Source organism: Maylandia zebra, linkage group LG9 (genome assembly GCF_041146795.1).
Source record: "Maylandia zebra isolate NMK-2024a linkage group LG9, Mzebra_GT3a, whole genome shotgun sequence".
Taxonomy (NCBI): Eukaryota; Metazoa; Chordata; class Actinopteri; order Cichliformes; family Cichlidae; genus Maylandia; species Maylandia zebra.
Window position 1 is genome coordinate 21,593,377 of NC_135175.1, and position 11,912 is coordinate 21,605,288.

The 11,912-nt window shown below is 40.2% G+C and overlaps 2 protein-coding genes across 2 annotated transcripts in view; one reads left to right on the plus strand and one right to left on the minus strand.

The window, feature by feature from the left end:
- The window catches only part of zbtb47b (zinc finger and BTB domain containing 47b), a 33,785-nt gene extending 25,626 nt beyond the window's left edge, over positions 1–8,159 (plus strand). Inside the window, exon 6 of the mRNA XM_004546739.5 lies at positions 529–8,159. Within this exon, the coding sequence (XP_004546796.2) occupies positions 529–977 (449 nt within the window). The 3' untranslated portion in view covers positions 978–8,159. The remainder of the gene's footprint in view (positions 1–528) is intronic.
- klhl40b (kelch-like family member 40b) lies at positions 7,536–11,450 on the minus strand. The gene is made up of 6 exons (XM_004546740.5): positions 10,151–11,450; positions 9,828–9,988; positions 9,621–9,728; positions 9,303–9,488; positions 8,967–9,116; positions 7,536–8,708 (listed from the first exon to the last, which is right to left on the minus strand). The coding sequence occupies exons 1-6, from the start codon at positions 11,279–11,281 to the stop codon at positions 8,597–8,599; spliced, it is 1,848 nt and encodes a 615-aa protein (XP_004546797.1). The 5' UTR covers positions 11,282–11,450; the 3' UTR covers positions 7,536–8,596.
- Positions 11,451–11,912: the final 462 nt, after the last annotated feature.

Consider the following 11,912-nt stretch of genomic DNA (forward strand, 5'->3'; position numbering starts at 1 on the left):
TGCAGAGCTGCAAACACTGACACCTTTGTGTCTTTGCAAAGCTTATTTGCACACCCAGCAGATGTGAAGCACTATTATCGTTCATGTTGGAGTTTTTGTGGCCTCCGTGTATTCTTTTGATTTAACTCAGCTTTGCTCTTTAACAAAACTGCTGAGAGAAACACGTGACTCTTTAGCTGCTTGATTGTTTTTATCTTTTATCCGTTTGTTGCCGTGCAGGTAACACCAATTGGACTGTTAGAGTTCTTTTACTGGAAACAGCTGCCTGCCACAGCTGGAAGAGATTCTGGTGGAGAGCATTCAGAGTGAATTAAAACAGTCAAGTCACAGGCCACAAATCAAAACTCTGTTCTGAAAGATACTGAAAAGGTCAGAGGAGAACTGCAGAGTTACTGCAACCAGCCGCCCTCCACGTCAGAATCATTTGATGTATGGCGAATATAAAAACACTGATTCTGTGGCATTAAACTTAACGATGCATGTTGAAAACGTATCGAGCAGGCGTCTTTTGTGTCTCCCGTTTTGCAGGAGAAAAGCCGTACATCTGTGAAATCTGTGGGAAGAGCTTCACGAGCCGGCCCAACATGAAGCGCCACCGCCGCACCCACACCGGAGAAAAGCCATACCCGTGTGAGGTGTGCGGCCAGCGTTTCCGCTTCTCAAACATGCTCAAGGCCCACAGGGAGAAGTGCTTCCGCGTCACCAACCCCATGGTTCCCGACGGCAATGGTGACCCCCTGGGCCTCGACCGGCCCTTGGCGCCACCCGCTGCGGACTCTTCCGGTCAGGCCCAGCTGGGCACGGCACTCCCTGCCACGTCCGTGACTACACCCGCTGCTGCCTCTAGCCCCCACCCCCTCCACAGCACCCAGCTGTCCCTCCCCCTGCTGCACTCCATGGGGGGGCTGCCTCCTACCCCGCATTTACCCCCGCCGCCTCCACTGTTTTCTGCTGGTAGGATGAACTCCAACAACTAACAAATCTCTGTAGCATTGAAAGCACTTTGTTACTTTTTGTTTTATTGTTTTTCTTTGAGTTTTTAAGAGGACTCCTGCAGAGGGAGAGTGATGCGCCTCAGTGACATTTACACAGAGGAGAAGAACAGAAAAAAATGCTACATGGAGGCCTCGTCAAAAAAAGGAAAAAAAAGGAGAAAAAAAAGAACAAAGAACACACACACATAGTAATAAATAATAATTTTTTACTCTGTTGAATACAATAGATAACCTCAGAGTCCAGTAGGACGTTTCACCGTTACTTTTCGACTCATAAATTTCACAGATGTGTCCTGCTTTCATTTGGGATTTTTTTTCTGACAACTCGCCTCTCTCCTGAGCCTTGCACAATGTATTGATTGTAGCATCTTTTACGAAATGGTAGGAAGCGCTTCCTAAATCTCCACTCATACTGGGATCATGAGTAGAGGGAGAACCACGTGGTAACGAGAAGAAATGATTTATTTTTTGTTCTCGGCCAAGATGTAGCGAGCGGTTCTGGTCAGACCCAGCAATAACCAAATGCTGATTTGTCTTTGAGCGTATACATGTATATGGCGTTGCCAATAACCAAATCCTGTTAGCTCACCTGCTATAGTTAAGTAATGTAATTCAGCATTTATAATCGATCCTGCACCTTACATTTAACTCCAGTGATATTTAAAGTGTACTCCTAACCGTCTTCGTTTTTATTATTGTGAATAGTGTGTAATTCGTGGCACGTTACGTCATTTCTTTTCATTTTTTTCTAAGGACTTAAGGAGAAGTCGGCCGTGCAATGCAGCGTGTGGCGTTCGTGATGGTGTGTGTGCGTGTTTGAGATGTGAGGCAGAGACTTGAGATAACAATCGTCAGATCAACGTTTAGCTAATCAACATGCGAGCTTTCCCGAGTCAGGAGATGGAGTAATTTGTCGACTCTAATCTTTTTTTTGTTTTTTGCTTTTTTTTGGCTTACATTAAGCAGGCGTGCATCGTCTCCTGCGAGATCTGGCTATGAGATGTTATGGCACTTTTCTGTGACTTGTTAGTAAAACCTGATGTACTCTGACCTACAATATACGTGTAGGATGAAATTGAGTGTTACTGCTATTGTTATTTACTGCTTATTTTCCCAACTAAACACTGTCTGTGTGTTAGATGAGTGTAGGGAGAGCAATGTTCACAAAAACGTGCTTACGTAGCCGAATCAAATGGCCACATTTCATTGCAATCTGATGTAATCCGTGTTGTGAAGTGATAAATACTAAATTATAATCTAACAATTAAAATTCTTAAAGAGTACTGACAGAGATACATTTTTGGCACATCAGATGTGGCCACTAAAAGGAGCCCTTAGTGTTGAATTATATTATAACAGAGTGATTTATTTTTGTTAAAACAGTAACGTGTAGCAGCTAATTAAAACTGGGGAAGCACAGCGTAATACCCCTGAAAAAAGGCTTTGGCTCTGTGTACACTTTTGGCTATTGTGTGTCATAACCATAGTAGATCTGGAAAAAAAAAATCCTGATCCGAGTATAAACTGCTTAAAGGAATAGGTTGCAATTATCTTTATTTGCGTTCTTGTTGAGAGCTGAACAAGAAAATTGGTACCACTCAAATATCTTGACTATTTCTTAACCTGCACACCATAGTGACCAGAAATTGTAATTTTTTTTGTACAAATTTAAGATATTTTACTTGTGATTTTTGTGTCGAATTTCACCGACCACTTCATTAGCTACACCCGTAAATTGGTCATTCATGCAAAGAGCTAATCAGCCCGTCACATGGCATGTAGACATGGTCAAGACAACATGCTCAAGTTCAAACTGAGCATCACAAAGCTGATTTGAGTGACTTTGAACATGGTATGGTTGTTGGATTCAGACGGACTGGTCATAGTATTTCAGTCTGAAAAAGACTATAACATGAAAATATCAAGTGAGCAGCAATTCGAGCAGATAGCACTCAAATAAGCACTTGCTGCTAACAAGTTGTGCAGAAGAGCATCTTTAACATATTAGCAGCAGAAGACCACACTGGGCGGCACTCCTGTCAGCTAAGAACAGGAAACTGGATACACGGGCTCACCTTTGCCATTTGGATAGCAGGGAAGAATTAGGGATAAGGAACATGAAAGCATGGATCCATTCTACCTTTGGTGCTGGTGATGTAATGGGATGGTGGATATTTTCTTGGCACACTTTAGGCTCCTTAGTAGGAACTGAGCATTATTTAAACACCACACCCTACCTGAGTATTGCTCCTAAGCATGTCCATTGCTTCCAGCAGAATAACATGCTGGTTCGAATGATCTCAGACTGGTTTCTTTAACGTGACATTGAGTTTACTGTAGTCAAATCCACAGTCACCATATCTTAACAGAGGTCCAATAGAACACGTTTGGGGTGTGGTGCAACAAGAGACTCATATCATGGATGTAGAGCGAACAAATCTCCAGCAACTGTGTGATGCTGTCATGTCAACGTTGAATCTGTGCCATGAAGATCTAAGGTGGTTCTGAAGGCAAATGGGGTCCAACAACAACTAGCAGGGTGTAACTAAAGAAGTGGCTCGTTAAAGTATTTGCACAGAAAATGCAGAATCTGTAGGCAAGTGACGAGGCTTTCGGTACCAGAATCATTCTGGTTTTCTTCCAGTAGTCATCAATTCCCAAGAAAGAAAGCATATGCCAAAATGCAGTTTCGGAACCTTTGTCTTTTATCATTTAGTCAACCTTTAGGAAGCCGTCACCTAGATGTGCTGGAAGCGTCAAAATACTGTCAGTTTTCCCCAAAGGTTAAGTTAGCAGGCTAGTTTTTGGTTTTCCTGACTGGGAGAGTGTCACTATCCTCGGTTTTATATCAAATCAATTTAAGAGTGGTGCCAATCACTTCATGTAACTCCTATTTGAAAATTAAAATAAGAACTCTTGTTTGACACTTCAGTCGATTTTGCATTCGTATCGGTCTCTGAATACGCACTATCATTCTGCTCCCGCTCACTTTATCTACTTATAGCCTAACTGTAGTATGGCATTAACCTGTAAATATTGTTAAGATGTGCTTCTTCCTTGTGATTTATTCCTCATGTTTACATTCGGAGAGTCAGTTGAATGTGCCCCAAAATGTGTCCTGGCTGGTACTACGGAAAGTTGGAATTTGTGGACATGCTTTTGTAAATGTAATAAGCTGTTTTATATTTAAAAAAAAAAAAAAGCACCTTCATGTAGTCTTATGTCTAAGCTCACCCCCTATGTATTTCTTCAATTTCCACGGTTAAACCGTTAGGGCCACGTCAGACGTAATTTAATAATGGTACACTTTGTGTTTTTCTTCATGTGTCCGATACCTGTTTTGTATTTTGGTTTGCTGCTTTTGTACAGAGTCCTGTTTGAGACTGCCCTTTAAATGATTTAAAAGTGTAGAGTTCTTGAACTTAATGTAACTGAACAATATTCTGGCTGTGATTACAGTGAACTCCAGGATTGGAAGTGAGCTAAAAATGAGACATTTGGAGCACTGTGAGGAGGTAATGGCCAACACTGTCAAAGTCAAATGAAACTTTATTGTCATTCGTGACCATACAGTGAATAAAACTCCTCGATTAATGTGCAGAAGAATCTAAAGACATAATAAGACATATAGACATATATGAAACATACCAGTTAAGATTTAATCTGGTAGGCTGATTGTTTAGTGCTGTTGCTCTCTTGTGGCAACTCGGTAAACTGCACTCCAACCCTTAGATGTACATTAATGTTCATAGTATGTGTCTCGTTATCATCGAAGAAGCATGTAAAAGCTCAAAATTGAGATTTTTCCCACTTCCCTGTTTTAAGAAGCACTAGCCCAAGAGACAACATTGAGATACCGTGGTTACAGGTTGTGTGTTTGCCTTACATATGGAGGGATTTGAATGTTTTTGCGTTATGGATAGTGACAGTAGCTGACAGTAAAGGAGGAAGTATAGTAGTTTATACTACTGATTTATGCACTTTTGTTTTGTGTTTCCAGATACAAGGTGAAAATGGGTAGCAGACATGTATAAATTGAAGTAAATTCCAGCATTAAATTCCTTTTAGGTTTTTTTTTAAGGGTTTTTTGTTCAGTGTTGGTCTGAGTTTGTGGTTAGTAAGTTGCACCTTAGTTTTGTTTCCCTGAATAACTTTACTTGCTTGTGGTGTGGCATGTGGCACACCGAGGATGACTCTGCATTCTGGTCAGTCTCTTTAATACTGTCCCACTGTTTAACAAGTATCCGTGACTCTTCCTTGAGGGTGCAATCAGTGCAGGCGGTTTCTGACTGGTTTGCTCACTTCCATTATCAAGAGAAATTACTCTTAGGTGTTTCCACTTTGCCTCTGTTGAAGGGACTTAATATGTGACTATTCTTTTTCATTGCATGAGAAAACATAAGGGAAGGACGGAGTTGCCAAATTCAATTACGAGAAAAACTTTTAGTGCACTTTATCCTTCAATCTAGTGGAGATACAGATATAGTAGCAGTTTCCTTGATCCTTCCTTTCCTTAAAATACTTCCTTGCCTTAAAATGGGAAATTATCAAAATGCAGTTATTGACTAAATGTGTCCTTGGCAATGTTCAGTCCTCTGAAGTGAAATTTAAAGAGAAAAGGGACATCAAAAGTGTACCTGTGTGGAATCAGACCAAGAAACCGGCTGTAAATAAAGGCTTCCAAGCATGCATAGGATAGGAAATCAAAATTCATCATACTGCTCATATTTGAAATGATTTGATGATATTTAAAGCTCAAAATAGTGTATTTGTGCTAAGAATATATTTCTTTTATAACACTTGCACATTGTATCAAATATAGTATAAAGTGGAGGACACAGTAACCAGAGGAATTTGGGTATAAAACTCTAAATTGACTTGTTAATCCTCCTTTGTTTGTTTTTGTGAACTAGTCTTCCTTCAATCCAGCTGCAAAGATAAAGGCCATCTGTGACATCAGAACAAGACTTCAATGAGTTGTAAAGAGGAAATGTATCAGATATGGACATTTATTATCCCAGATATTACCTAAATTGTGAAAAATGAATTAAACAGGCTGTTTTATTATTTTTTTTAAGTGTTTTACAGTGAAACGGCAGTAAAGCTACGATTGTTAGACATGAAAAGGGAAATGTTGCACAGTGTGCAGGAGTCCTGTATTCCAGGCAGGTTGACTCTATGTATTTTGATTAGCCAAATTCTAATTTACTAAGGCTAGCAGCCAAAGGCTTGTATTAGATTAGGCAAAGGTGGACCTGTCCTTGTCCTTAAATGAAGGTTTGTCAGTGATTAAGTGGGTGCCTAGACACCACGGTGACTGTGCATTCTGCAGTGCACCCAAGGTTGCCACATAGCAAACTGTGAGAGTGGCACTTCGGAGAGTGCTCATGGGATTACTAAGTTAGGTCTCTCTCTCTCTCTTTTTTTTCTTTTGAAAGCTGCTAATGATGAAGTGTGTATCCAAAAGAATTTTATTCTGTGGCCTTCACCTTCAAGAAAAGTGTTGGAAATATTGCTGTCTTATTTTAGAAACTGAAACTCATGATGGATATTGGAGAGAAAGTATTGTATTTCTTTTTGTTCTTGAGTAAAGAGTTGATTTTTTTTCTGTTAAATCTGTTAGTGTTTGGGTAAACACATGGAGCCCCAAAACTGACAAATCTAATGATACCAAAAAGTAGCATTGTTAGTGCAATACAAATGAGATTTTAAGAGGTTTCACTTGTTCGAAACCACTCGAATATGGACAAAAGTAATTGACCACACACAAGGTGTAATGTGTAGGTTGCCCAGTACTTCTGTCCCAACAGTCTATATTTGGTTGGGTTCTTAAATTTTTTGATTGAGATGAAGCTAATTACCTCCTGGTTTTCACTAATGCCGCACACATTTCCACTAATTGTGAACAAGAAATTGTGTCAAATTTGATTACATTTATAGACAAAGGATTCATCTATTGTGGAAAAAAATGACAAGATCTAAAGCTTTTTATAAAACTTCAATTTACTTGGTTAAACTTTGAAAAGCTAACATAACAGTCTAAATGCTAGCACAAAAATAGTCTTTTGCAGTCTGTTGTGATGTCAAATGGCAAACTGTAGATTGACTATTACTAAGAAACTTTGTTTTTGAATACCTGTTGGCAAAAGAATAGATTGATTAACACTACTGTATGTAATGCTGGCTGGCATAGTTTCATGATAGCTGCCTAGCTAGCCAACAATCCTTGTGGGCACTGTTTTCAGCTAAGCTAGCCACAAAGCGCTCTAAGTTACTCCACAAGTATTACATGAATTTCAAATTAGTCACTGCCATTAACAAATACTCATCCATATTTATTATATATGCATTAGGAGAATTTAACACATGGTGAGGAAAATGAAACATCAGTAGGTCAAAAAGCCTGAATGAAGAAAAACGAGCACGTGATTTGGCAAATAGTAACTGCAATAGTAAAATGAGAAAACCACAGAATACCTGACTGAATTAAATAACTTTGTGTTTGTTTTACTGAATGTTTTATGTGTGTGTGTGTGTGTGTGTGTGTGTGTGTGTGTGTGTGTGTGTGTGTGTGTGTGTGTGTGTGTGTGTGTGTGATATTCCTCAATTCAGGTTAAAATGAATCTTTTGCTACCTTTTGGCAGTTTGAGGGCTCCATATGAACTAAAAGTGGGAAACAAGTGTAATTTTTGCATGAGAAAGTTTAGTTGTTGTTGTTGTTTTTTTTAACATATGTTTTATGGTGGCTTTCCCCTGTTTTTGAGTGAAGCTACATGTGATGGTAACCATAAGCATCAATGCCATAGTCTATTCAAAGCTGTATTATTCACATTCGCATCACATTGCATTTCCCTTACTCATACTGCAGCGGTGTTAAAGAAACCATAATGTGTACTGTTATTTGCTGACTCTCTATAATGTTAACACTACAACTTAGTTAACTCTGGTGTACAAAGCCCATGTGTAGGCAGTAGTCGTCACGTTCAGCTATGATAAAATACTAAAAACAGTACAAGGACAGTAGTGTCTAGAGGTGCTAATAACATTAGACTGTATTTTCTGTCTTTTATTGTATTATTGACTAGTGTTTACTGTCTGTAACACAACAGAGCGTAATGAAATCATTTCAATATTAAACAGTATAGATATATTATTGCAAATTCAGATGTGTCTTTGTGTTTTGTTTTTTATATTACAGTAGTGCTTTTTTTTGGCAACTTTGCTGCCATCTGTTGGGAAATGCTTATATTTTGCACTCGGATTTAGACACTTTAATATTTTGATTTATTCCACACAGTGCAACAGGTGTCTTTAGGTTACTGACTCTGTAGTTTTAGTCTGAATCAGATTTAAACTTGTAGAAAGACATATATAAAATTATTATAGATCAAAAAGAAACAAAAAAACAAATCCACAGTATTAATTTGTTATAATTAGAAAAGCTACAACAAAAAATCAAATGCGTAAAATAAAACGGAAGAGAACAATGAACACATTGAGCTGAACATTGATGTCTGTGGCCCTGAACCGTTCTTTGGACTCTGGTACAACAACTGTGAACTAAACAGGTTCATGTTCATAAACGGGGACTGGAGGGGGTTTTACATCTTGGTGAGACGCAAGGTATTCAGTCGCACCCCCAAAACTGAAGCCCCTGAGGCGTACTTGATTTCTTTCAGGATCCCATTCCACTTCTTCTCCATCTCATTATACCTGAGGAGGTTAAGAGACAGTCGTCATTGTTTTTCCCAGGGCTCCTATCTCCCTCATTTGCGTTTAAATTTAAGTAATTAAATATCCACTATGAACTGAAGCAGGACGGTGGCATCTTATGTTGGGTTCACTGAGTAACATTTTAAATACTAACACAATTGAGTAAATACTAAATATAATTAAGATTACAGTTGTGCAAAGACAATTTAACAGTTGAAATAACTTTTTTTTTTTTTTTTAAAGTCTGTTACGATCTACCTCCAGATGTCGTTCATCTCTTTAGGAAGAACCTCTTCGCTGTCCTCTAAAGGCATCATGGCAAAACCTCCAACGGCGTAGAGGGAACCAGCCAACGACACGAGATTCAGGGAGCTACGTTCCTGAGGAAACGGCACAAAGTCGGACCACCTGCACCGCGTTAACACACACACAGAAAAATGTTCAGTTAGATAAACCATTTAGCCACAGTTTTATTACATTTATTATGATGTGTTGTAACTTTACACTGACTGTGTGCTTTACAACAGATAATTAGAAACAAACTAAACTAAAAAATAAAGTAAAAGAAAAGAAATATAAATATAGGAAACTCACTTGTTGGTAGCGATATCATACACCTCCATAGTGTCTGTCAGGCCGTTGTCAGTGACGCCTCCTGCCACGTATATTTTGTTTTCATGAACGGTGGCTCCACATAAGGAGCGTGCGTGCTTCATGGGCGCGAGCTCCTTCCATTCAAAACGCTTGGCGTCGTAGGCACACATCTTCTTTAGACAGCTCCTTTTTACAAAAGGGACAAAGACTCACAATAGTGACCTCTGAGATAAAGAAAACCCTCCTTTAAATCCTGAAGCCTTTTAGGGTCACACTTTTAATATGAACATTAATATTTTGCTTGAAGCATGTACTCACTTGTTGTCTCCCTTTCCTCCAATCACGTATACAGTGTCATTATGAGATAATGTTGTATGGCCGTAAACTGGGTATGGAATCGGCTCTGATTCGCCCCATTTAAAGGATCTGTGAATGACAAAACACATTATGTAGTTAATTATTAAGGATGACAAACTGAGTGCTTTTTCCCTAAAATTTCATACATGAACTCAAGGCTGTACTCACTGTCTGTCGTATACCAAGACTGAATCCAGCATGTGCTCCTGCTCCTTCAGCTCCTTTCCTCCCAAAACAAAGATGGAGTTCTCAGCCTCGCCCATTCCAAACAGAAAACGGGGAGAAGGCAGGGGAGGCATGCCGAGCCAGTCGGCACTGACCGGGTCGTACTGTGGTCACAGGAGTCAAACATTTGTAAATGTTTACAGTGTACAGAACTACAGTGTAGAAAAATATTTGCACTGAACTATATTTGTATGTGTACCGCATGTAATTGGAAGTTTTTCATCTTCTCTTTTCTTTCTACAAACTTTGTCTTGACCTTCTCCTACCTGCAGGAAGTATGAGCACAGTGGATCATCCTTGTTCTGTTCATCAAAGAATAATCCTCCGGCCACAAAGATCTGGTTCTCCTTGGTCACCAGGCTGGCGTGGTTTTTGGGAATCTGTGTGGAAAGTGATGCCAGAAAGCAGTCGTTCCCCGTTGGGTCGTAGGCCACAGCGCCAGCATCATTAACCATCAGGATCAAGTCTCTGACAAACATCCCAAATCGAAGATTATCATTCAGGATGCTTGGGAGAAGGCCCTCTTCATCATCTTTATCTTCACTCTCTCCATCATTCCCTGCTCCACCATCCTCCTCCTCCTTGCTTTTTCTTTTTTTAACTTCTGGCATTTTCCCAGCGTGGGCATCCTTAACCAGCTGGAGTTTCTGCTGCAACTCGGGGTTAGAGGAGATAAGTTTGTGTTTCTCCACTTTTTCTCTCAGATAGTCCTCATTGACAAGACGCAAACGAATGCAGTCCAACAAATTCGGCAGCTCTTTCTCTCTGGTCTCTTTGTTCCGGGACACCCAGTTCATCAAAGCTTCAAATACCTCCTCTTCTGTCTCTACGTTTAGATTGTCATTTGATAAAATGGCTGCCAGCTCACTGGGAAGCAGCTGGAGGAATTCTTCATCTCTGGAGATGAGCTGAAAGCGCTCGCAGGCATAGTTTCGAGCAGAGATGGCCAATCTGGGACAGTCCAGCATCAAGCCGAGCCTGAAGATAGCCAGACAGTTGCTGAGGCTTAGGCGCTTTTGTAAGAAAGACACACATACAGTGAAAATTGAAGGGATCTGGTACATATTAGCGACAGCAAAGATATCCTGGACATTTTGCTCTGTCACATTGATCTTGGAGGTGTACAGATACTTCACGATGAGCCCCATGACACCTGGCTCCACATCCTCCAGGATAATTTCCCTCTTTTTGCTCTCGTCCAGGTCAGAAAGAAAGATGGAGCGGAAGTATGAGCTGCAGGCACACAGAACGAGCCGGTGGCAGGGAAACTCTTTGTCTTTGATCTTCAGCACACAGTCGACCAGCTTATCATTCTCCAGCAGGTCATAGAGGCCATCCTGGAGTAGAGTCTGCTGGTACAATCTGGGCTCATCCGCTGGGTTTATAGGCAGAGCCATCGTTCCTGGCAGAAGAAGTATGAAGAGCCTTTCAGGGGCTAAAGAAATCAAACAAAATGTATCTCCTCTATAACTAAGCTGTTCTAGTTTCTAGCCTGGAAAGAGGATTTAAAAGAGTATTCAGACACACCAGAGACAGCCCACTTCCTCAGCTGTCCTGACCCTTCAACTGAACTCCAACTGGAGGTTTATTTATAGACTGGGTGCTTGGTGTAGAGCAATGGGCTTTATTCTGGAACTTGAAATGTAATATCCATGCTTCCCCTTGTCCCACCTCGAAGTCCACACCGACCCACTCCCAGACAGCTGACACACTGCTTAATGGGAACTGTGTCCAGCATGAGTCATGGCAGACCCTGGAGTACATGGTTTAGTAGGCTTCTCTGAGGGGGTCATCTTAGCATTTTGTAGCATTACATACATGTGACGATGACTCTGTGGAAAACAGAGGAAACTCTGAAATGACTAATAGATTTATTTTAATACACAGAATGTTTAACATAGTGTTCTTGTTCATTTCAAAGAGAGAGTTATAAATAAGGATTTGGCAATATATTTGTTCAGCTGCTCTTTTAGACCAGTCTTTTTGCTAAGCTAACAGTTCTCAGTTTATTGGTGATCTGATAGGCTG

What these genes read in the sequence shown, in the direction of transcription:
- klhl40b (XM_004546740.5), bottom strand. Translation starts at nt 11,281, where the DNA reads ATGGCTCTGCCTATAAACCCAGCGGATGAGCCCAGATTGTACCAGCAG. An exon ending in TGTGCTCATACTTCCTGCAG is followed by an intron (nt 9,989 to 10,150) that starts GTAGGAGAAGGT and finishes CTGTGACCACAG; the next exon opens with TACGACCCGGTCAGTGCCGA. An exon ending in GGAGGAAAGGGAGACAACAA is followed by an intron (nt 9,489 to 9,620) that starts GTGAGTACATGC and finishes TTTTGTAAAAAG; the next exon opens with GAGCTGTCTAAAGAAGATGT.